The sequence below is a fragment of the Hetaerina americana genome, unplaced genomic scaffold, assembly GCF_022747635.1.
Source record: "Hetaerina americana unplaced genomic scaffold, ioHetAmer1.1.p SCAF_7, whole genome shotgun sequence".
Taxonomy (NCBI): domain Eukaryota; kingdom Metazoa; phylum Arthropoda; class Insecta; order Odonata; family Calopterygidae; genus Hetaerina; species Hetaerina americana.
In genome coordinates, this window is record NW_027287316.1 from 72,521,132 (window position 1) to 72,547,075 (window position 25,944).

A 25,944-nucleotide genomic window follows, 5' to 3' on the forward strand; every position below is an offset into this window, starting at 1 on the left:
CGGCTTCTTTCTAAAAACTTCCTTAACTAACCGAATTCTTCTTTTAATGTCCTTGCTTGTGTCCGCCTTCCACTAAAAACACTAACAGGTGAACTATTGTATCTGACCTAGTTTATGTACACCAGCTTTGATTTTTATCTTGAGCCTTCTTATTTCTTGAGGCTCTCATTGCCTTTGTTTCTTTATGATTAATTCTCATCGCATTCCGATAACACCGATTATGCAATGCGCTAAGTGGCGATTGTAACCATTTGGCTAACAGACTAACTAACATATCGTATAATCATCCGTAAATTTGATTGTATCAGTTGCTCCCAGACTCTTAATTCTGCATCCAGCCATTCCCATGCCTGCATTACCATTTCCTCCGCGTATGTATTGAAAAGAGCAGGTGATGACGGAGATTCCTCTCTTGCTCCCCTGTTTAGCGCTGCTCATCCCGACGCATCATTCGTTCTTCGCAGCTGTGAAGTCGGAGATATGTACACGTACATGTTCTAGATTAAGTCCTCTATCTTTACAGTTTCCTCCTATCTTCTACAAAACGCTCGTTTATTGTGCCCTATTTACTCTGTCAAGCATCTCAAAATTCACAAAACATACAAATATTTCCTAGTTGTGCGCTATGTTACTTTCTATGAGTGTCCTCATTATTGCTGTGATACCACGAATGCTCCTCCCCTTTCTTAGTCAAACTGGTCCACGCCTTATTTGATCTCTTCCTCGTTCTCTTGTTGAACATCCTAAGAAATATCTTTGCCGCGTATGAAATGAAGAGTTTAGTCCAATCATCCTCACATGCGAGGATTGATGCTTTTCCCTTTTTCGGGATTGTATAAATACCGATAAAACAGTCTTCCAGCCAGCACCTTCACTCGTAAATGCTACTAATTAGCCCATTAACACTATATCTCCATTTTATGGTCAGAAATTGAAGAATATTTATAGTTTGTTCTTCCATAAGATCTGGTTAGATGCCATTCTTGCATGATAATTTTAAATCCTCGTCGTATTCTTCGTATATCCCTTTCCATTGAAACAAATTATGTTGACGACCTCTGGAAAAGAGGCAATAAACTTAATAGAGTGAGCCATTTGTAGTGTGGCTTTTAGCAAGTTTCACCATAAATTAACCATTATATACTAAGGATCGGCATCAAAAACGACAGTCAGCACTTGATGAGAGATTACATCTCAATTTTACGGGTGATTTTATTGATTTAAATTCACCCGCAAAAATCAACGTTGATCGAGAATCAGATCTCCGGTGAAAGTTGTTTGCCGATATTGAGCGATAAAATCGATTATCAGAAATAATATGGAAGATAAAATATTATGATCTGACGAAGACTAAGAACTCAATAATACTAAAAGTGTAATAAAAAGTGAGAAAAGCTTCGATTTACGTTCAGTTATTTTTTATTCACATTTCTTAAAAAAGGCTTTATTGACATAACCTCGAGAAAACTGTAAATTTAAATTATGAGGGTTGCCTAGTGTGTCAAAAGTTCAACTTCCGACCATTTAGTCTTTCGTGTTCACTTTCGAGAGTTACCTGCGGAATCTTCCTTTCAAAATGCTAACGATCCTACGTGAATATTTGAGGCCACGAAGACTCTCTGGCGCAGGTAGTACAGAGTGGGGGCAGGGTATCTTACTCTAGTGATTAAATTTCAGACATCACACCGTGGTACGTACTTCTTTTTTGTAAGGGACTCCTTAGTTCAACTATCAAGCCACCCTTCGGGGTGTTGACGCTGTTTGTATCCGGCTCCACGTGGTAAATAAGGTAGTTGATTTGTGGTTTGATCTATTTTAAGCTGACGAAATTTTGATCGTGCTGTCCAGTAGATAAAGCGTATGCTGCATTCCACGTTTTCGTGACGTAGTTTGGATTGGAGCAATTAATCACAGCTTTTCCCCGATTTTGGTGAATGTTTTTGATCCATTGGGGTATATGTGACCCTTCTCGGGAGAAAGTTATCGACTTAGAGGAGAGATAATCCATGAAATGTCGTCAACAGTGACGTGGGAGCTGAGTATTCCCTGGTGGCGTAGTAAGAGTCGTCGAGTGTTGGAGGAAATGAAGCGCTCACCAGCAGCGGTTCTTTGTCAACTAAAGTGTCAAAAATCACATGAAAAGCGATGCTATGCCAGAAGTTGCCGTCTACTATGTTGTCTATCTTCGAAGTGGATATAGATGAGTTTCTAAAATATAAGTGCTTTAGGAAAAGAAAGAATCCTTTGAGAAGTTCGGTGGTTTTTGCCCAAATGGTGCGGGGACTATGAATTTAATTTTTGCATCCCAAATCCATCATTATTAAAATTAATTGTAGTATATATATTAAGGTAGGTTTTGGTTGGACACACTTATTAATCACTGCTACGTTTCTAAGCCCCCCCTGAGACGACACAACGTGACAACCTGCAATATATATCCTTCCTAACTACACTACAATAAATCTATCTACACTAGAGTAAACCCTTCTTCAATTCTGAATACTTTCTGCCTCACTTCATTCCTTTCAATAGGCCTTTTCACTTTTCCGCTTACCTAGCGTTCACTTTTCTTCAGCATTCCATTTCACAGTCTTCAGCATTCCATCTCCAATCAAAACGTCCTGTATCCAATTTTCTTACCCCGCCTTGAATTTATCCCAGCAACCCTTTCAGCAACCCCTATCGGAAACATGGCCATTGAAGCAGGATAATAGGCGTACGAGATTGGAGGCTTTTGAAATGTGGGTGTGGAGAAACACTCAGAAGGTGGAAAGGATATACAAATGGGGAAGGAAGAGAAATGAGGAAGTGCCGGGTATGGTGGGGGAGGAGAGAGGATTGCTGAGAGAAATCATAAGGAGACAGGAAAAATGGATGCAAACCATATTGATTTGCAGTGAGATGTTGAAGACTGATACTGAGGAGAATGTTAGGCAAGGGAGAAAAGGGCAGGAAGAGGTTAAGGATGCTGGACGCAATGAAGGCAGGAAGGAAATATACTGAGACGAAGAGGGGCTTGTTGTAGAGCAGGATGTTTGATTGTATTTTGTTAAGAGAGACAAGATAGTTATTTGGCAGTTGTGTCCATTCAAAATATGCTTTAACCGGCAGGTAATCCATAGTAATAATTTAAAATTTTGTCGCAGATGCTAGGTAGGAGCGTTTATATTCTGAGAGATTTCTCGAAATGACAGGGTTCACTGGGAAATAGTTTCTTCATATTTGTAATTGAAGTATTTTCATAAAGACCATATACATTTGCAGAATATGCATCTTTTCTCTACGCAAACATTCTTAAAAAATTCACGAGTAATAAAAATAATGGTGCTAGTTTAAGGATGCTATTTCATGAGTTCCTTTGGATAAATAGTGAAATCAATCCGAAGTTTGATTTTGTATGTGATGGTAGAGTTCACCTAATGCAGAGCTCAACGGCGTATGAAATTCACCCATCAGGGCAGCAGGGGGGGGAGTTTCTTTACTGTGCCTCCTGATATTTCCAAGGAAGATGTGGTACCCAAAAAATAACACAGGTTGGGGGAAGCTGAGGGTAACCAGAAGGGTTACGGGAAATGGCACTCGGGTCCAACGGTCAGTAGCCCAACGCTCTACCCACTGTACCTACTTTTTGAATAAAAATTTAATTTTTGTTTGGCAAAACTCACTCATTCACATGCTAGTTCTAACCTTAGCTTGGTAATATGTAATTTTTCTCTCGTAAAATTATTTAATTAATTAATACTACTTTAAATTACAGCGCAGTAACTAATACGAAAGTACTTATTAATAAATATACTAATATTAATGCAGTGAAGGGTAGAAAAAACACATCCCCCTGTATATTAATCACAAAATATAAAAATTGAACTTCTTTAGGCACTGTATGTTCTAATTTCTTTAAGCTTTTCTCATAAACTTTCGCTAACTTATAGGGATATACAAAATATCGACTATTGTTAACATTAAAATTATTATGAACGAACAGCATAAACAATTGGTGATTCCTTAGAAGTACAAATATTTCATGCACAAATTAAACTCCTTGGATCGTCAATCTCCTTAGCTCAACGGTGTTGCAGAGGGAATTCTTACTTATGTTTTGCAGGCGAAACACTTAAAGAGGTTAAGAGAAATTTCCTTTCGATCAAACTGAGAGAAGAAACCCATTACCCCAGTGCAGTTGCAGCCACAACAGTATAAAACAGAACGCATATTCAGTATTAACGATATAATTTAATACTTCTCTTTCGCCAGAATTAAATATATTCGTAGAGAGGTGGAAACCGCTTTCTGCTATAATAACCCCATAATCGATTTCAAATTTTACTCCGGTCACCTCTATCTTCATTGAGTGAGTATTTTTATGAACATTTGAATGATTTTTCTGCTTAAAGAATGCTTGATGATTCATGTGCTTGTTTAAGCGTGTTGGAATAACATCATTGAGTAAAAGTAATTTCGTAAATGCATATATTTTTCTCCCCTGAAAAAAAATCGCAAACACTGAAAAATTTTATTAAACGTTCAAATTGCGATTATTCAAGTAATTTTCCCTAATTATCCTTAAGGTTGGATCAAATTTTTAATTAGGTAAGTGAAAATGATCCATATTATCACATCAATAGCTCCTCATCTCTATTATCTATTCCAGTTGCTTTCGTGAGGCATTTCTTTGAATTTCAATGTGACTGTCCTCACTTTATATCATTAGGCCATCGTTATATGATGCTTGAGGAGCACTTGAGTCCATTAATTTGTCTCGAGCAACTATCCTTGCATTAATAAAGTGTTCGAGGACAGGAGAAGTGATAAAGTAAATGTGTCAGTGTGATGAATAGGTCTGCCCTTTAGACGTCAATCCTTTCCAATAATGCTTTATCTCGTCATAGATATGCAGCGGAAAAATGAAAATAAATATATTGGTTGCCGCAATATTCTTATGAAACTACGCCTCTCGAAGTATGTCTGAACCTACTTTCATTGCCGTCAAGGCTAGCTACTCGTAGCAGTTATGGACCGTCTTATCCAATCAATGCGGTGCGTGTCCAAGAGACTTCTGGTTCTCGCCTTTTCCCCGGGGTTCTAATTTCACAAATTGTGTTTAAATGGCGATGTGAGTTGATCTGCCGAATACCGTCGGAAAATATTATTTGAAAACTAAGTATTTTTGCTATATAGGATGTGCCGAACCGATGTCTCTGCTGAATCTGTTTTTATTCAAGGGTGAAAATAAATAAATCGTTATATTTGAGCTGTCATTATTTAAGCAAGGTTTTTCGGGAATCTCATCATTGCCTCATCGAAAAAATAGATTAGTTTCTGGCTTTAACTGTATGTATTTGATATGCAGTTTATTGATGAAAAATACAGTTGACCGGAAAATAACCCCTTAGTTCTTTCTCCAAATTCTGTTAGTATTACCTCCATCAGCTGCTTAAATACACGTGTATTGATGCAGATTGATGGGTTGGGCGGAATCGTCCTGGATTTGAGGGCATGTTCTGGTTCCTAAATCGGTTGAGTTCCAGAACTCATTTCAATTTTCGGATGACGTGTAAAATTTCCTTAATCACATGAAGTATACTTTTGGCCATGAAATTATTTGAAGCTAAATTATAGGAAGCAGGTAAAGTTCCATGAATAGAAAGATATATTCAATAGGAGATTAACTTACGTGTTAGCGAGAAAGTGGGGAGCTTTGCATCAAAAGCAGCCTAGCGGCTATTGTATTCTAATCCGAATCGTGTTACTCCCTTTATCACGCAACATCCCACCAATTCGTGCTTTGACACCCTACCTAGGCTAAAACTTTATGATACAAAGGTTATGTTTTAGTGTAAGCTTTTACGGTAAAGTACCTTTTCATCTCTAAGTTCTCTAATTATGTAAAACTGTTAAAAATATTTGTAGTTCAGCGTTAGCATATCACATTTCTCGTTCCTGGAAAATGCGATCGTATTGCAAATCGTAATGCGGCCGAATTGACCTGGAGTGACAATAATCCTAAGATGACCGACCGTTTGAAAACGAGTATTCGATAAAAATTCACCTTCAAGTACAATGTTACCAAAATGTCCAGAACATGTAAAAAAACACGATTGGTAAAATATCTTTGTAAAAAATATCTCTGTTAAAAAACACGATTGGTAAATGATCTTTAACCTTTAGGTTGAATTAAAGTTCAAGGACATATCTTTAGAATGATTCTTTCTTATTCTAACGACAAAAAGAGCATGTTTTCTATGTTAATCAAATGGAATCAGAATTGGTTTCATCGAATTTAGAAATTATGTGGACAGATCTCACATCGTAAACAGAAAATGTACGCATCTACAATATCTGAAAGTTTCAGCTCGTTATTTAACAAAAGTTAAAAAAATCGCGTTGAATTTCAATTGAATGGAAAACATTGGATATTTGAAATTTTGTTTTCGTCAAACCCAGGACACTTAGGAATGCGGTCACATATTTAATGCGCGTTTCCCACAGGGCAGTCTATCCCTGGAAATTCTATCAAATATATCCGGCAATTCTATTGTGGGTATTTGTATTTTATGTGATTGCGATCTTCATCGTCGCTGTCGCTTATCCTCGGGAGGTATGTATATACTAATGGCTACACTATACTCAAAGTAATGATTTAATGAATGCTAAACTTTCTTCTCTCGCAGTTTACGATGCTAAAAGGTATAATCCACAATTAAAAATATCACCTTATCCAGATTCTCCGTAAACGGTGCTACCCCGAATACTTCATTTAATTTCATTCCGATATAATCTCAACCATTCATATTATATGTATAGTTCATAATATTTGGAGACAATCATGCAAATTTAGCAAACCTGCCCTTTCCATTCTCCTCCGTTCTTTATTATCATCTTAGTCCTACGCAATAGCTCCTTCTGGTAACGCGTTCTAATTCGACCTTGGCCTTCCTAGATCATTCCTTCTGTGTTGCCTTTCATCATGATATCCGCATGACTGCACCGACGCGTTATGCCTGTAATAAATTGCCTTCTTCCTCTGCCATCTCCCTCCTTAGGCCTACTGTTACTTATGTGGGGGCTCCATTAAATGCATAGTGTAAATCTTCTTTTCATTTCACTTTCACTCTTCTTTATAACACATTAGCAAGTTTTTGTGAACTGTTTCTAGATTTTTCGGTTGCTTTATCAATCGTCACTTCTCTTTTTCATTTTTTGAAAATCATTCATTTTCTGTCCTATCCATTGATGCTTTAACTCGTATAGTTAGTGCCTCAATCACAGATCAAATTATTCACGCTGTTTGTGTGCTTTTTCCAACAGAGAATCAGATTAAACTCATTTGAGATCTCTATTTTCATCTGAATGCATCCTGTTCTATCTTAATTAACGCGTAGGAATTTTATGCACGTGCTTCGATCGTTAGGCGAGGATTGATAAAGGGACCGAATGAAAGTAAAAAAAATAAAATTCTTGGCTATGTGCCTGTTCGAAGATTGTGTGCGCGCTGGAATTCATAACGGAACTCATGAGACGTTTTTTATGAATGCCCTTGCGATCATCGGACCTCGTCCTCCTCCGCGACCTCGTCCTTGCCTCTGGATTGCGTCGTGCGCCCTTAACCTAGCTGCCCATCACATGCCTTGGAGTCCTCCCAGGTGATGTTTGCACATGGGTGGCCGTAAACAAGACACCGCCCAAGGACGAAGGAGTCACTTGAGAGAGGTGGAAGTAATATTTCACTTTGCTCGTCATTCCTTCCTAGGCTTGACGAGAGTAAATTTCTATGACATCACCAGGGCAAGGATAAAACACGATCAAATGAGAGACGTGTGATAGGCAACGGAGAGGTAACCAAAGATCAGTGTAAGGAGGGAGGGAAGGGTTGTAACGTTAAGGAGCTATTTTTGTTATAGGACCTAGATATTTTCAAAATTATGTATTTTAATGATTTAATTCCAACTTCACTGACAAAGCGTGTCGTTACTTTCTCCATTTCTTTATTTTTTTACCTTTCCTTGTTTGTGGTGAACATCAGTGTAACTAATGTTGGTTTAATAGGTGAGGGTATAGCTCACCGAATACTAAGGCCAAAGTCGTGTGCAATTTACACATCGGGGTATGGGAGGCCGGTTCCTTTCCTTGTGCCGCGTGTGTTTTCCCAGGACGATCTGGTGCCCGAAAAATCACACAGCTTGGGTGAAGCTAAGGGAAGTGCCACGGGGTGTCACCCGGAATCGAGCCATACTCCGTGGACTGCGTCGTCCTTCTGTCTCAGATATGCTTAGAAAATTATGGACGTCCGTTAAGAATTAAAATGGGAGCGATTTTCCTCTTCGCCCACCCCCATTCTCGTTAAGCCTCTCACCTTGCCAACCCATTTTCATGCTTTTTTCTTTCAGAAGTATCTTTCTTTTTGATCGCTTCTGATGACCAATTTGGTCATGGAATCCCGTTGAGACTTCGTTCGGTTTCGCGGTGCCCAAAACACCAGTTTACACATCTCGGATTCCTAAAGGGTTTGAATCCACGACCTTTGGACCAGTAGGTAGGAGAATTATCTATAAGCGACAGTTTACGAAGCTCCCGGATAATTTAAAAAGCGACTAGAGGCCATTGGTGAATTCCAAAAGTTTACTGGAGTCATTTTGCGTCAAGAGTTTTGTTTCTGTAGTTATTTCCCCACCTCGGTTCTTCATTACCTGAATTTGTACTTTTGAACATTTTATTGATATATACTAACACGTTCCAAGTTTTCGCTGATGGAGATTCTACGTAAAAGAAGTCGTAATTAAAGAAACAAAGCGAAAATGAAGGATATGTTTTTATTAGTATTTTTTCAAAGATTCTACTCCACTCAAAAATATAATAATTTGTCAAATCTAATGAAAATTAAGGTCTAAAACAGTGAAAAACTTACTCTTAGTAAACTGAAAACAAAAACCTTTTTGAATCCAGTAGCTTGGCGCAGCGGATTTTTCACAATTTTCTGGAAGATATGGTTGTCCACTGAATATCTCACGACTATAAACGATTATATAACTAATATGAATATCACCGACCGAAGCATATAGTAAAGCGGCGAATTTAAGAAAGAACATACTTTATTAGCTTGCATAGTGAATCGTGATACATGAAAGGTATAATCATGACTGAACGAATATCTGAAAGTAACACTTCATTGAGAGCGCGGGCAAATATTACGAGCCAAAAATTCCGGCGGTGATTTCATTTACTGAGATATTACCACCTTTTCACCACGGAAAATCTCAATGAATGAGTCTTAATTTTTATTGGTACACTTTTATGGCGTCCACTCAATGAGGAAGCAAATCCTCACCCTTTCTCTCCGAATAATCTCACTTTATTTTTACTCGATGTTTCCGTAGTTGTAGGATTTAAAAAAATCACTGCCAAGTTTAACCCTAAAGAGCGCATTTCCGTTTCAAAATATTTTGGACCCAGAATGGAGAAGTACCAGTTTTCTCAAAACTCAAATTCAAGTGTTAAGAAAGAATTATGAATGCTAGTAATGGTCTCCATAAATCAAATTTTCAGTTTTAAGTTGGCAATCTGTGCAAAGCTAATGCTTCATACTTACACATTCCCACGTACATGTGACCCTAATGTAGAAGGAATCGTCCTGCAGTTTTGTAGGCCTCGGTGACTTAATCCAACCATGCCAACACGCGCTAAAGAATGTGGTCGCAAGAGCTCTATGATGTTGTGAAACTCGTTTGAATTCCGGTATCGTTGACTGTTTTCTACATAAACGTTCGTGTCTTTAGCTAAACGTTTCTGTCATGGGAGTGCAAAGTATCTTTGGAATGTTTCAATTAAAATCATAATGCGTTTAATTCGTCGCAAGAATTTAATATACGTATACGGTTTTTAGATTTTTCTTATTCAATGTGGCAGAAAACAATTTAGCAACGTAATTTTCATCCCTTGCATTAACGCTTCTATGTTTTTAATGTAAAACTTTTTGTGTATCAAATTAAAAAAATCTGTTATGTCTGAGAGAAAGTTAGTTGAGCATTGAAGTATGACCGTGTGAAATTACAAACTAATTTCACTTCGTGCTGTCCTTGCTATGCAAGCTATTTTCTTTCCCCTTGTCTCATTTGGAACATTTCCCTCACAGAAATCTCCGATCTTCCTAAAACGTTCTGGCTACTCTACTTCTTCCATCCTCTCTTTTATCAGCATAAGTATTCCATGTTCTTAAATCTCTGGTTTTTCCCCTCTGATAAGGTATGGCCTCATCCATGCAAGTAAGTGACGCGGATTAGAATGGCAAACAGCAAGTGGTGGTTTTACATCCTTTCTAGAAACATGACTGTGTGGGATTACACTTTGTAAACAACTGCGAGGAAGGATGGCTTTGCTTTCCGTGTGCACAAGATACGGAGAGTGTACGCAAAGGTAGTCATCCTTCACTTTCTCTTCCACATTTCACCCTTTGAGATTCAAACTGACTGTTGGGTATTTGTTAATATTCCAGTTGGAATCACAGACAAAAGCCATGGATTTAATGTCGCATAATTGGTTGGTTGGTGTACACATTTGTTAACTTGAAAGGTACTATTGCAAATGGAAGTATTTCAAGGGAAAGCATCGAAAAATATGTGTCTCTTGGTAGACGTACGAACTCTGTGCTGGAAGTGCAAAAAGAAGATAGGAGGAGATGGTACATTTGCTGCCGAAAGGTCTTGAAATGGTTATACAATTTGTTTGACTTTTTCAATTGCGAAATGTAGCACAGTGCCGCGATCGAATTTTTCATCACCCGCAGTAATACGTTACTTCTCCTTTTCTCGTGATAATGAACGAGATTCCTCCTCCATCTCTCCGTTGTATATTCTTCTTCCCCATTCTCCTTTCCCCTCATCATCCCCCACCCGTCAACCCTCAGTCGTCATTGTAACCCTTCCCTCTGTAATGCCTGGGTGCTGACCTCCAGGCGGCAGGATGAACACAAGTTTCCCCCTTCACACCCGGCTTTGAACCTTGACTTTGATTTGAATATCGCTTGGGCATCTTCCGATCGTTTTCCATCTTCTCCAATTCTTTCCACGGTCGTTCTCATTCACCCAGCCGCTTTTCCTTCACGCCCCACCCCTAGGGTGTCTGGCAAAGGGTGATTCCAAAGTAGGCAGACACTCTCTGCATTAAGTATTACAAACATTTTAGGGACTAATTGAGAAGTTAAGTCATTCAAACGATGGAAATGCCTTGAATAACAGCCTCACGTTCACGTAAGTCTCAGTTACGAGCGAGAGACAGAATGCTAGTAAAAGTTACAATACAGTGCGAGGAAGGAAGAATGAACTGAAACTTAAGTATTTACGGCGTTAATTCCTATCTCCAAGTGTCTGGCCAGTCATTTATTGAATATGAGTCATTTGGTTTGGTGGTCACTTGTCCATGTGATTGCGAATATCGCTAAATTACTGCTTCGTTAGTCAAGAAGTGGCGAAAAGCTTGTCTGATCTCATTTCCCAATCCTTATCCCTTCATATCATGCCCCCTTCCAACTTTGTCTTCCCTTGCACCGCCCCTATTTCCTCCCCCTCTCCCCACCTCATCCTTTTCCTGGATGTGCGTGTATCTATGTAATGCTTATAAATTTTGAAGACGATACCATATCAAGGAATTTTCGAGCATATGCGCGATTTAAAGGATAAATGCGGTGAAACATACAAACAATTTCAACCAGTAAAAATAATGTCTAAAAAACTGATTTTATAGGTAGGAAAACGTTTTAAAAACTGCCCTAAGACTAAACATACGAAGGGAAAATCCCTAGATTTTTTTCTAAACTTTAACAGAATGAAAAAAATATCGTTTGAAGAACGGATCGATACGTATAGGGGTGTAAAATTTCACCTATCTCGCTCCAAATCCCGACATGTCATTACGAGGGTCGAAAACGTCTTCCGATTGCGAAACGTGCAGCTTTCGGAAGTGTTGCAACGCTTTGATGTGTCAGGTTGGGCTGTTTCTAAAAACGGAAAAATACTTAACTCCCGTCCGATCACTAAGTTATCCCAACTGTCACCTCGTATTCATTTACTCTTGGGCTTTAAATTATCATAATTACTTTCACATAATTATTGAACTATGCGAATGAAAATTACTTACATAGCATGTGAATATTTATTAATGAAAATAATAACCTACACTTCGCTTGCTTACTTTAAGCCGCTGATTATTCTGGAACTAAGAAGCACACGTTCTTCCAAAAATCAACACCATCTACTTTTTGTGGACTCTTACGCTCCTCTTAGTCAGAAATCCAGAGTCTAAAGCTATCGAAATTGTTCAATAAAAATATTTCCCTTACGTAAACTACACCAAACCAGTGGGAGCAATGCTTCGTTAGGGAAGTAGTCAATATAATACTGGTTACATTAGGCACGTTGTTTATAGAACTTTGTTGAAAGCTCTTATTATTGAGCTCTCAGTTTTCTGGAAAACGCAAATTTCTAAAGTATTGCTCTTTTATGCGGAATGAACGCCATTATGTATATGGCTGATCCCTAACTGGCCTTTGCTATTGAATTTTTTTAAAGTGGACATATCTTGGAGACGGCTGGAATATATCTCAAATGTCTTCATTTCCCGCTAAAAATAACGCATATTAATGCGTTCATCATTATTGAATCGATAATCGTTTTTCTGTCACATAATTTTACTTCATTGAATGGACGCTTTTTAAGGATTTCATTAACTGGAAAACGATAGAGCTCGACGTCGAAGTGAATAACCTTATGAGATTTATTTATTATCTATAGATTTCCTTATCATCTATTTACCGTGCAATAAATTTGACGTTTTATCGCAGAAATTACTATTTCTAATGCCTTCATGTGCGCCTCCGAAGGTTCAAATTAACGATGCTGATAATTTTTTTTCGATTACATTTCTACTATATGGTAGCGCGCTGATCGCATCGCACGTGTTTCCCTAGATGTTGAAATTCGCCTCGAAAATGGATTAAATTTCTTCATGTCGATAAACACATGAAAAACGCCCTGCGTTGCCCGAGCAAATACGTGTGTGCAGAGCGCATGTCGGCTGATCGATGCTTTCACGGGCCAATTGAGTTTGCATCTCGCCACCCCCTTGACGCTGTTTAAGTGTCGCAAGGCTTTTTTTTATCTTGCTACTCTTTCCCTTGGCAATAGCCGAGAGAAGTGTTATCGCAAATGTGGGTCATAGGCATGCATACTTTCCCTCTCCCATCCCAGGGGATCTGAATGCTGCGGTGAATAAATTCTGTCGAGGGTCTTAGCTCTTAACTCGAGTTTTCCTGGGGTTTCCATCTGCAGTCGTGTGTGTGAGCGGAGAGAGAGGGCACTTCGTGTCCAATACTTAGCCTATCTGATAGGATGTATGCTCTATCCGCAATCAGCTCACCGGGTTTCTGCCCATATTTTACCTGCCTTAATGCTCCAGTCTAAAATAACAACCTATATCTTTGAGCTCCGAAGTGTCTGCGATGCCGATCGCATCTCATTATTTTTATTACTCTCTCTCGCCTCTATCCCCGTAAGTTCGACTCTTCTCAGGACTTGATTGAAAACAGGATGCTCTTGTATGGTACTTGTATGAGACCCGATTCTAAGAGGTGTGTGTATTTATATATACGAGTATACACGTATACCTGTATACCTTCGAAAACGAGCGCTCTTCAGCAACGCCGACACAATTATACGCGTAAACTTTGATTCAAAACTTAACTAAATATAGAAATTAGTCGACATTTTATTTTTCTGATACGATGCTTATTTAATGCTTTATCGTGCTTGTTAAATATTTCGGAAGCTTTCTCATTTGGAGACATTATTAAGACTTAAAGGAGATTTATGAATCTTCCCCCTGTGGAACTCAGGGCAAAGTTGTGGACACTAATTTTACTTCCGGATCAAAGTTTATAAAAGTAATTCCTCCGGTGATACAATCAAAAACTTCCATAAAAAAGATTTACGCAGTAGTTTACCTGAGTAGAGGGGTTTTTTGATGGACCCAGGCACTGCACACTTGCTGTACTTCTAAGCCCTGACTAACACAATGCAAAATATTCTTTAACTCCATGCTGTGTATTACATTAACACGTTATGTAACAGCTCTGCGTACTTTCCATCTCCCCTAATTTCATCAAAAAGTCAATTATTTTCTTCCATCCCATTTATTTCCCGGTATTCTTCCCTCTGTTACTATTTTCAGCCTGTATTTACCCATTGCCTCTTAGTATTTAGATTTAATGTAAATATGCATTATACAGGGTGCGTTCCAAAAGTAATGCAATTATTTTTTAAAAGTAATTTATTGAACACATTTGCACAAGCACCTGAAATTCTTCAAAGTACCGTCCTGGGCCTCTACACATTTTTTCCAGCGACTCTGCCATGACCGGTACGCGCCCTGGAAGGCATCTTCGGGGACATCTCGCAAGATCTTCGTTACGGCTGATTGAATTTCTTCTACGGACGAAAAACGGGTTCCTTTCAGGGTTGCCTTAATCCGAGGGAATAAAGAGAAGTCTGCTGGGGCGACGTCAGGACTATAGGGGGGGGGGCAGCGTTGACACCTGGTGTTTGGCCAGGAACTCGCGGACTCGTAGCGCGTCGTGGAAAACACTTAGGGCACGAGCTTTGCGCACACTTTTCTCATCGCTAAATTTTCAGGAACAATGCGAACCACAACAGTAGACGACAAGTTCAGTTAATTGGCAAACATCTTGATACTCAATCGACGGTCAGAGCCCAACAATTGTCGAACACGAGCCACATTGTTGTCGGTTTTGCTGGTTGATGGCCGCCCAGAGCAATGTTCGTCGTTAACATCTTCCCGACCCCTCTTAAAGGCCTTTAACCACCTCGAAACTTGTGAGTAGGGCAGAGCAGAGTCCCCGTAAGCCTCACGAATCATTATGTTCGACTCCAAAAGAGATTTTTTCAATTTAGCACAAAACTTAATCGGGTAACGTTGCTCGATCGTCGATTCCAAATTTTTCGTGATACGGTCGGCGCGTAGAGGTTTACAACAACTGAAGTCCTGCCGCTTCCACAGCTTGCAGAGCACTGAGACCGGTTTCGCGGCAAAGATTAGCGTCCATCCAGCTACTCCCAAGTGGTTTAATCGTACTCCGACCAATTGGAGCGTCGCGGGAAATTCAATTGTATTACTTTTTGAACATACTTTGTATACAATGTTTAATAATTTTCGGACGTTCCCTGAGACTTGTTGCATGCTGAATTCTGAAATACTGAATCCAATATTAGAACCGATTTTCTACTCAGCGCCTCATTCATTCGCTCCTCTGAGCTTCCACCCCTAAAATTCCTGACCTCTCTTCATTTCTCCGCGCAACAAGCACTCTTCCCATTTATTAAAGTTATTTATTCAATGACTTCACTGGTGAGAGATTGAGATTTTATAGTCCCTTCTTCCACCAAACCCCTATTCATAAATACATGAAAGAAAATTACTAACACTCAAGCTCCACGTGGATTTTATCCACTTGGGTGGGAATCGAATCCGCGACCTCTCAATTGACAGGCGAGAGAAATTTACCTCGCCACCACAGGGCCCGGCAAATCTGTGAGATCCTTCAACATCTCGTTGCTAGGGATACGTACTCATCGGCAAACATTCTGTTCCGAAAAGGATAGAGACGTTTATTTTGATTTCGTTTGTTTTTCACAAAATCATGCCCCTGAAGCTACTTTTTTGGTCCAATCGCCTTTTTGTAGCAGTGAGGATTCATGGTCCTTTTCAGTGAAAGACCTGATGATATATATAATTCTCATCGTCCTTAGTGAAAAACTTGCAAAACTAAAAAAGAGGTGTGATACATGAATGCTGTACTGAGACAACGTGCTTAGTGTCTAATATTTTGAGTAGAATTGAATCGAGGAAGTTCCTCCTTTACTTTCCTTAGAAGAGTGGCGATCTACCATGAGACCTTCTAGGCACTCCGCCTCGTCCGTCTTTGATAAAAGCTTCACTTACACTTCAGAGAGCACTGGATGGAGTTTGGTAAGACTATCGTAAATCTAAACGTAAAATTAGCGTCCACAACTTTGTCCTGATTTATTGTTGATCAGAATCTGATAGTACCCTTTTCACTCGCTTTATTTCTTGAAAATTTAATCGTGAACGTAGTCCAATTATGCGATGACCTACCTTCTAATCTCTTCAGCGTCTTCAATTAGGTTTATCACCGCCATTCCCGTACAGATAAGCAATGGAGAAATAATTGGTATCATCCAAGTATAAGGATGTCTTTCAACAGCTTAAAACAGCATAAGTGGCGGTTTTTTTAATTGACGCTGACGGAAAGAATCGAAGAATAGGGTCATTTCGCATCGTAATTCACGCGCAGCTTTAACGCAAATCCCACGATGCAATGTCCCCTGGTTAGGATTGGCATCTACTTGTACGTATAAACTGTCGTGAATACCACCCAGTCAAAACGTTTAAGAGAATAAACATAGGATAAAGAAGAATATGCGGCGGCAGTCAACCTATCTTCGGATTGAAATATATAAATTGATTAACAGTATTAGGTAAGTTATTTAGATGGATTCAGAGACTGAACAGTGGCACACTTCTATTCCCCTTGCGAGCGCTACAACAGCCTGCGTTAAAATAAATCATATTTTAGCTGAGCATATTTTCTACCTTCCCTCATGCCATCCAAAACACTTGCTCTTTTCTACTGTATATCATATTTAACCAACAGATCTCTCCTCTTTGATAATTTTCTTCATCCGACCCTCTCTGTCAAAATCTTTGGCCGGCTGATGCAATGGTTTCTCTGGACAAGTTGAATCACTCTAGACAGGTCGAAGAGTCGGTGCATGCCAACTGGAATGTAGTGGATGTCTGTTCTTCGCCGAGTCGGCTATAAATATTGGGGGAGAACTTATTCATAGCTATGGTTTTATGTCAAAAAAATATTATTGAAAAATTCATACCATATTTACAAGAATACGAGTATAGTAACCCAATAATATAATAGTACGTTTCGATTACCAAAAAATCCATTTCCGTCATGATCTTAAATTCCCAGTTTCTTTCATTTTTTTAAGGTAATCTACCGGTTAAGGTAGGTTTTTCGATGGACACAACTACCAAACAAATATTTTGTGACTACTAACAAAACACAACCCTAAATTCTACTCTACACCAGGTCCCTCTTCATCTCTGAGTACTTTCTTCCGCCCTTCATCCCGTCCAACATCCCTATCCTGTTCCTTCCCTTTCCTCTTTTGCCCAACATTCTACCCTCTATCACAGTCTTCAACATCCCACTGCCGGTCAACACCCCCTTCATCCACTTTTCCTGCCTCCATAGGATTGCTCCCAACAAACCCCTCTCTTCGCCCACCATACCAAGTACTTCCTCATTTGTTTTCTTCTCTGTCCATTTCACCTTCTCCATTCTTCTCCACACCCACATTTCAAAAGCCTCCAGTCTACGCCTATCCTCCTGCTTCAATGACCACGTTTCCGCGCCGTACATAGCTACGCTCCATATCAAAGTTTTTACGAGTCTTTTCTTAACATCCTTACTCAAAGTCCCCGTCATCAACTCCCTCCTCCTCGTGAAAGCCTCTTTGCCTAGCGCAATTCTTCTCCTTACGTCCCTACTACTTTGACCGTGTTGGTCCAAAACACTACCGAGATACGTAAACTGTTCTACCTGCTCTAGTTTTTGCCCTCCTATTTTAATGTTAAGCTTGCCCTTTTTCTTTCTAGAAAATCGCATAACCTTTGTTTTATTAATGTTGATTCTCATCCCATACCTGTCGCACTGAATTTCCAATTCACTCAGCAATGCTTGCAGCCCCTTGGCTGACTGACAAACTAAAGCTTGGTCATCAGCAAACCTAACTGATTTTACGAATTCCCCGCCCACTTTCATTCCTACCTCTAGTTCTTCCCATGCCTCTTTGATCATTTCCTCTGCATACAGGTTGAACAGCAACGGTGATAATGGGCAACCCTGCCTTACACCCCTTCCTAACACTGCCCATCCTGACTCCCCGTTTCCCACCCGCACCTGAGCAGTCTGAGACATGTACAGGTTGCGGATTAGCCTTCTTTCCCTCCAATCTATTCCTATTTTCTGCAATATACTCATTATTTTTTCCCAATTCACTCTATCAAACGCTTTTTCGAAATCTACGAAGCAGGCAAATACATCCTGGTTGTATTCTATATTCCTCTCGATTAATAATCTCATTACTGCAATGGCATCACGCGTACCTCTCCCCTTCCTAAACCCAAACTGGTCATCCCCTAAGTAATCATTGGCCCTATTCTCTATCCTTTTGTTTATGATCCTGAGAACAACTTTAGCTGCGTGGGATATCAAACTAATTGTCCTATAGTCCTCACATGACGTGGCCTTTACCTTTTTCGGAATCGGAACTAAAACTGCTCTCACAAAGTCTTCCGGCCAGATTCCCTCCTCATAAATGCTACGGATCAGCCCATATAGCCTCTTCCTCCCACATTTTCCTAAGCATTTTAAAAGTTCCACGGGAATGTTATCTACCCCCACGGCCTTATTTAGTTTCATCTCCCTTAATGCCCTTTCTATCTCATTGTCTAGTATGCCTGGACCTAAGCTGTCTTCCTCTACGTCATTTTCTTTTTCAATGTCTAACTGTGTTGGTCTGAGTTCTTTACTATACAGTTCTTCTATATACTCCTTCCATCTCTCTTGGATCTTTCCTGCGTCAACTATTACCTTACCCGCCTTATCTCTAACTATTAGCATAGCTCTTCCTTTCTTACTTCCCGATAACGATTTAACTTTGCTGTACAGCGCACCGATTTCACCCTTCCTCTGGAGACTTTCCATATCCTCGCACTGCGTCTTCCACCATGCGTCTTTTGCCTTATTTGTTGCCCGCCTCAATTTATTGTTCAATTCTTTGTACTTCATTTTGCCTAATTCTGTATTTATATTCTTCCATTTTCGCCGCTCATCCATCTTTGTAATCATCTCATCCGTGATCCATGGTTTCCTAGTCCTTTTAGCGTTAACGGTTCCAATAGTGTCTTTTGCGGCTTTAGACAACCCTTTTTTGATCATTTCCCATTTTTCATCGATAGTAATAAGCCCTTTACCATCCTCCATGATTTTCTCTACCGCCTGTTTGTATTCCTTCCTTTTCAACCCATTTAATGCTTCTACATTCCATTTTCTAACTCGCCGCCCCTGCCTTATCTTTTTGAAACGTACGCTACATTTCATAACAACTAAATTGTGGTCTGAGTCCGCATCCGCTCCCGGAAAGCTGTGGGAATTTATCACACTATTCCTAAACCTGTGTCTAACCAGGATATAATCTAGCTGATATCTTCCTGAGTCACCTGGCATTTTCCATGTATACCTGCGTCTTTTGTGGTGTCTAAACCAAGTGTTGGTGATGACTAACCCCTGTCTCCTGCAGAACTCAACTGCTTTCTCCCCGCGGTCATTCCTCGTGCCTGAACCGTAGTCGCCCACCTCATCACCATCTCTTCCTTCGCCTACCGTCGCATTCCAATCCCCCATCACTATCAAATGTTTCCCTGCAGGAACACACGCGATCATGTCCTCTAACTGATCGTATATCTTATCGACCTCTTCTTCCTTATGGTTGCTCGGTGGCATGTATACCTGAATAATAACTAAGTTCGTCGGTTCTGCTTTTATCTCCACTAGTAGTATTCTATCCGTTACCTGCTCTATGTTGACTACGCTTCTTCCTACCTCTTCATTTAATACTATGGCAACCCCTCGTTGGCTCTCGTCCCCACCGCTGTATATTATTCTATACTTATCACTCCAGTAATCCCCGCTATCTTTCCATCTCACCTCGCATAGACCTAAAATATCTATATTTCCCCTTTCCATCTCTCGCTTAACATTCTCTAATTTCCCTGTCCTCATCATTGTCCTAACATTCCACGTTCCTATTCTAACTAATTTTGTCTTCTTCTCCTGCGTCTTCTGTCCTGCTGCTGCTGGTTTTCCCTTGCAAGGGTTTCGTGGGATGACGACCGCGGAAGCCTTGCCTCCCCCGCTGCCGGGCACGACACACGGCCGATTGGGCCGAGCCCCGTGGTTGCCAGGACTCAAATTATCTCTATTGTCCATCATATTTTTCTAGGGAATGATAATTGAGGTGGTTTCCCGTTGCCTTCCTCAATAGTGTTTTTAACGTGACACCATCACTTACTGGCCGCCCCACTGGGGTCAGACGCCATTGCAGCCGCCTCACTGAGGAACAGACGCTGCGTGGACTACCTTTCGTCTGGCTCCTAACCTTCGACCTATCTGGCATGGGTGACCCTACCAGGAGCAATAATTATTACTCCCGCCAGCACAGCTCTAGGGGTCATCGGAACGCACAAGCCCTTCCACCACGTCAAGGTTGTAGTCCGGGGAGGGTTTTCTTTCATTACTCTTTTGCATTCTATATAACTCCGTAGGTAATTTCTATATGACGCGCTCTTTTATCATGTTGACGCGAAAAGGAAAGATGGTAGGTGTTGGGTTTTACATTATTTTCAACGTGTTTATAAAAAATCACACTGTTGGTCAATTTCTGAAGTACTTCTCTGTATGCCAAGTGCGCAGGCGCTGCCAGGGTGAATTATAATTCTGCGCGGGCCCCCGAATCAAACGTGAGCTACACAGATAATTGTTGCCATGATGAGGAAGGGGGTGAATACAGAGGGCGTGAGAAGAACTGGAATATATGTAGATCGGAAATACTATGGGTTTGGTAAATGGCAGTTTTTCCATGATGACGCTGTAAAAATGAAAGAGTGGTTAGAACGTACGCAGTTTGAAGAACTTTAGGGCAAGCATTGAGGGAAAGCTTACTAGCCTCGGAGATATAAAGCATTTACCATTGAAAACATTCTAAGGTGGGAGATGATATTGAAATTAGAGATCAAATCGGCGAGAAATTCTATGGAGGGATACTGTTGACTGAACAAAACAGCAGTGGAAAATTATGAATCGGTGAATGCCGGACTGTTTGGAACGATATGTTTTAGATCAGCATTTTTCAGTTGTGTTGGAGAGAACGTCGGTATGCATTTTTTTATTTTCTCCTTTAGAATAATATGATACTTGGGTTATCGTCAAACTTGAAATATTTCACGATTACAAGATACATCACCTTTACCATCAAGTATGGTGTTGATAAATACGTTTACTTTACGAAAAACTCATTTCCATCCCGATCGCTAACTGTTATTCCTTTCCATTGCTCTAAATTACTCTTTCGATTACTGAAGAAATACTTTTTAGATTAAGGAAGAAAAAAGAAGATACTAATGGCGTCCAGAGGAGAGTACTTTTCAGCGGGCTTCAGTAACTTTTTAGCGTATGGTATAAACATATACATACAGGCTTATTCTGAAAATTAATTCGAAATGCAATTCTCTAGCCAAAATGTTCGAACCACATTACTTAGAATAGAATGAACTTTTTCTTTTCCAGTCACGGACCCATGGAGTAGATTAAATTTGAGTCACCGACAGCCTAAGGGATGGGTAACTGATATTTGATAAACTGTTTGTGGGAGATATTATGTAATGTCTGTATAGTTATTTTTTTATTACATTACAGGTATTGTTGGGTGAATTTGCTATATGAGAACGGTTATTCAGTCCAAAATTAAATTCAGTTTGCATTAAATGAGTTTTTGTCTTAATGTGTGCGGAATAAGCGATCGAAATTCGGGTTTATAAGGTCCTTTCGAAAGCATCAATTAGCATCAATATGAATCTTACTGATTAGCCAAGGTCCCTTGCGTCACGAGGTCAGCCGTCTCGATTCGTCTTACCCTCAGCCTGCTGTTGTTTGCACACGACCATGAATACACGAAGTCATTTCTTAAAAATTAAGGGATCTCGTCTCCACTTATTAAAATACGTTTTCGTCGCATTTTTAAGCTCACAATGAGATCATTTAATGTATTACGGTAGAACAAGACTCATATGTAATCTATTCCATGGGCCTGTGTATTGCAGCTTGAATTGATTTGAATTACGTGTTCGAAAAATAGCATGGCCCAGGCATCGCTAAGGATTCTAGGGGTCGCGATTTGAATGAATAATGGAAGGCCTCGGCACGAGATACTGACATGCGATGGGGGCATTCTTCTCTTAAACTTTTAAATTCTCTCTTCTCCTTACCGATGTTTTTATCAAGGAAATGTAGGAATTTTTCTAATACTACGAGAAATGACAACAATAGAATTTTCATTTGTGAGGTTTTTAAGGTATAACAAATGTTTTCCTCTCAATAATTCTCATTCCACTATCTTGCACCGAGCCCTCCTATCTATGATGGTAACGATTCATGATGAATTTAACTTTTCGTGACTGATGAATTGGCAAATTATACGTTTTCAATGAAAACTTAATTATTTCACCTTTACTTGCTTGGTTAGTATTTTTATCTGAAAGGCGATATTTCAAAGTTGAAGTAAAATGTGTGTGATAAGTATCAGGTGTAAAGAAATGGGGATTAGAAAAAATAATGCGAATTCAGAAAGTAATCGTGTGATAGTCTAACTGGGATCATAACAATCTAGCTTCGGTAGTTATCCTCGGGCGATTTTCTGCAATATTGTTTTTGGTATGGCACTTACATGGAATGAATCACTTAACATAAGATGCAATTTATATTAATCGAAAAAAGCATTAACCTATTGAGTCCAAGAATGCCATCAAGAAGACGAGAATATAAATATAATTCACTAATGCGGTCACCATATATGATAGCGCCGTAACTACGCCTTTTATCCCCAAGTTTATCTACCCGTCTTCGCTTATAAAGCGACTGAGACCAGGTTTTATAATGTCTCGTTTAACTGAAAGTTGACTTTAACCTCCGGTTAAGGCCAGCATTTAGTTTTATGAGCACTAATTCAGTTTTGAAAACCAACCGTCAAAGAGCCAAATAATTGACAGACGATGTTACTACGGCTATGAAGCTTATATTCATTGGGTAGTATTATTTGTTAGTAAAGTTGAATTTGTCGATAAGCTCCATTTACAGTTAATGTTCACCTTAGCTAACGATTGGATTTAACGCGAAATTATTTAAGTGCATTAAATGCTCTTAGTTGTTGTATTTGAAGACGCTAATGGTTAAATAGCAGTTACAAAAGGATTTGAGCAATGATTACATGAAAAAGGGAATCGAAAAAAGAAATGTTGTTAAGTCGCTGATTCATTCCCTCGCACGCCAAGCGCTTCGTATAGATTCGATGGCCAAGCAATTGTGGAGGCTTAGTAGTTTTCAAATCACGCCATATTAACCGTCCGCAATTGGCGCCGGTTGCATCTAGCACGTGGCGTCGTGACGCTCCAATAGAAATTTGCAGCCTGCATCTCTCAATGCGCCTCACCCATCCTCCAGCATAATCACATAATGCTTGCCTAGCGATATCACGTGGGCATGAGTTACACAAACTTGTGATAACTCGATGGTTTTTCTCCTCTCTGGCACTATTTCTATTCAGTGTCATCGTGAATGTTGTTGCTCTCTTATCGTGAATCACACTCAACGCTTTCTGTGGTTTGGGAGGTGGAAAATGCACTCGTTGAGCGCGTCGCGTGGATTGGGGTGTGAGCATCCTTGCCCCTCGCCTTCTGACACCACCAATATGTGAGTTTCTTGCTTGGTTCTTACAACACATTCAAGGATAAACGATCAAGGGTTTCTAACTATTGTAAATGCGTCGAATTATTATGATTGTTCGTTTTCATAATGCGCGTTAGGATTATTCAGGGTGTGTGCGGTAATTGTCACCGCAAACATGAAATTATTGCCCAAATAGTTGCGTGGATGGGTTTGTCTCTCCATGTGAATATGACGAGACAGACATTTGAAATTATATGGTTGATGTGGAGAAAAAAATTTGAGGGTTAATTTTTCAATGCTGTTCTAGAGATTTGTTTTGCATGGGTTAATATTTTCAGTGCAATTGAATTTGATTCATTGACTCAAATAATTTCTCTCGATAAAGGAAGTCGAAAATTTTGTAATACATATGATTTCTGATTCTTTGATGATTAATGATTGAAAAAATCCATGCTGGCTCTACTCAAATGATTTTTATTATCATTAATAAGGTTTTATTTAACTAACCCATGGTAATATTACCTGTAATTGAAAGTTGCATCAGCACCAGGCTTCTCAGTGTATTTATTCTACATCCAGGCAAATAAAAATACGATAACGTAAACGATTCAGAGTTTTGAAGCATGCGTTAGTCCATAAGTTGTTAATATTAACGCTAAATAATAGCTCACTAACTTTTTAACTTATTGACTTTTTTGTGAACAAGACGTGCATATTTTTTGCTGCTAAATAATTTCAAATACTGCTCCACATGTCACGGAAACGGTATTGAAGAAATGGTCCATTGAGTCTCAGTGGATGTTATTTCGTTATAATTCTTCTCATAATGTTTTGCTAAAGGTTATTAGTAAATTAGTAAATGCCTTAAACGTGGTGAATAGATCATGGCAACGATTCTTCATATGTGATTCACTTTTCCACGGGGAAGCACGCAACGTCCGGGAGGCATGAAAAAAATTCAATTGGAAAAATGTTACGCAAAAATCTAGAATCCTCTTGCCATACTTCAGTTTTTAGAATCATGTGCTATTGAGGAAGAGCTTTTTGTAGACTGATTATTTTCAGCGATGATTTCAACGCTGGTTATTTTTTAGCCTTAATTGTGCTCACTTACTGCATAAGATATTATTAGAAATGCGCATATTTTATCTCAGTGCTCGTAATTTTATCGGTGTCGCTGGCTTTCGTAGAAAAGAGCTTTGCGGGTGTGCACGAAATTTATTTAATGCTCTGACAAAAATATTTAGGTCAAATTTGCATTAAATACATATTTATTCATGGTTTGTAAAAAAGGGCAGATTTATATTTACCTTTTAAGCAAGAAATCATAATTTACAATTGCCAGCAGAACCAAAAATACTTTTAAAAATCACGCATGGGAAGTTTTCAGAGTAATTCTCAATTAGGTACATTTTAGTCGCCTTTCGATTGTAAGTTGGAAACTCCAATAATGGGGAATCGCCACTTGATTTTTTAAAATAATTCTTATGGTTTTTAGGATTAAGTTCCGGAGATAATTTAGCTCAGTTGGCTTCCTTTGGAGTGTTTTTAATAAAAAAGGAGTGAAGAGGTTACATCGCGAATTATAACTTTGTATTGTGATTCTAGAGAGAGATCTGCTAGAAAAACAATGGAAAATAGTGTACGTTGATATTAGGCTGACGTTTAAAAAATATGATGTATTTAAAACAATTAATTCTCTCTAAAAGTATTTTTTCATAAAACTTCATAATTTGTATTACCGTTCGTTCTTTTTAACTCAGATTCTGGGCGGAAGGTGATATTTTCATCTTCTTTAGGGAAAATATTTTTAATTCCGTTGCATGTTGTTTAAACTCCTTTCCAATTCTGCTATTGAAATCGTTTAAGATGTCGTGAATTATTTTAGTGAATATGATGACTAATGAAAATAGTGAATTGGTTGGTTTACAGAACTCAAATATTCGAGTAAATGCAAAATTTAATGTGTACACATAGCCCTAGTTTCCCCTTCCTTATTATTAAGAATTATCGCCACACGGAACTTTCAGATACATTAAGGAGAAAAAGTGTACGAGTGCATCTAATAAGATGACCTTTCCTTTATTTGTTTGTCCATTTTAACTTTATCATCTCACCCTCGTCGTGGTATCCTAGTGGTTAGAGCGACCAGTAACCAAACAGTGAGTCTTAAAATGAAATCCCAATTTAACCCCTTCATTCATATCATACCGAATGCCCGTTTACTCAGATCAAACGCAGAAAATGTAAAAAAACTAGCCCACTTTCACTGTGCTCATTTC

At 39.2% G+C, this 25,944-nt stretch overlaps 1 protein-coding gene across 3 annotated transcripts in view; it reads left to right on the plus strand.

Moving 5' to 3' along the window:
* The window catches only part of LOC139696424 (purine nucleoside phosphorylase), an 81,654-nt gene that overhangs the window by 47,786 nt on the left and 7,924 nt on the right, over window positions 1-25,944 (plus strand). The window contains exon 1 of one of the 3 annotated variants that reach the window (XM_071595184.1): window positions 23,533-23,686. The exons of the other annotated variants lie outside the window; for them this stretch is intronic. Within the exon in view, the coding sequence (XP_071451285.1) occupies window positions 23,613-23,686 (74 nt within the window). The 5' untranslated portion in view covers window positions 23,533-23,612. Of the gene's footprint in view, window positions 1-23,532; window positions 23,687-25,944 lie in introns of those variants that run through there. 3 annotated transcript variants of the gene reach the window in all.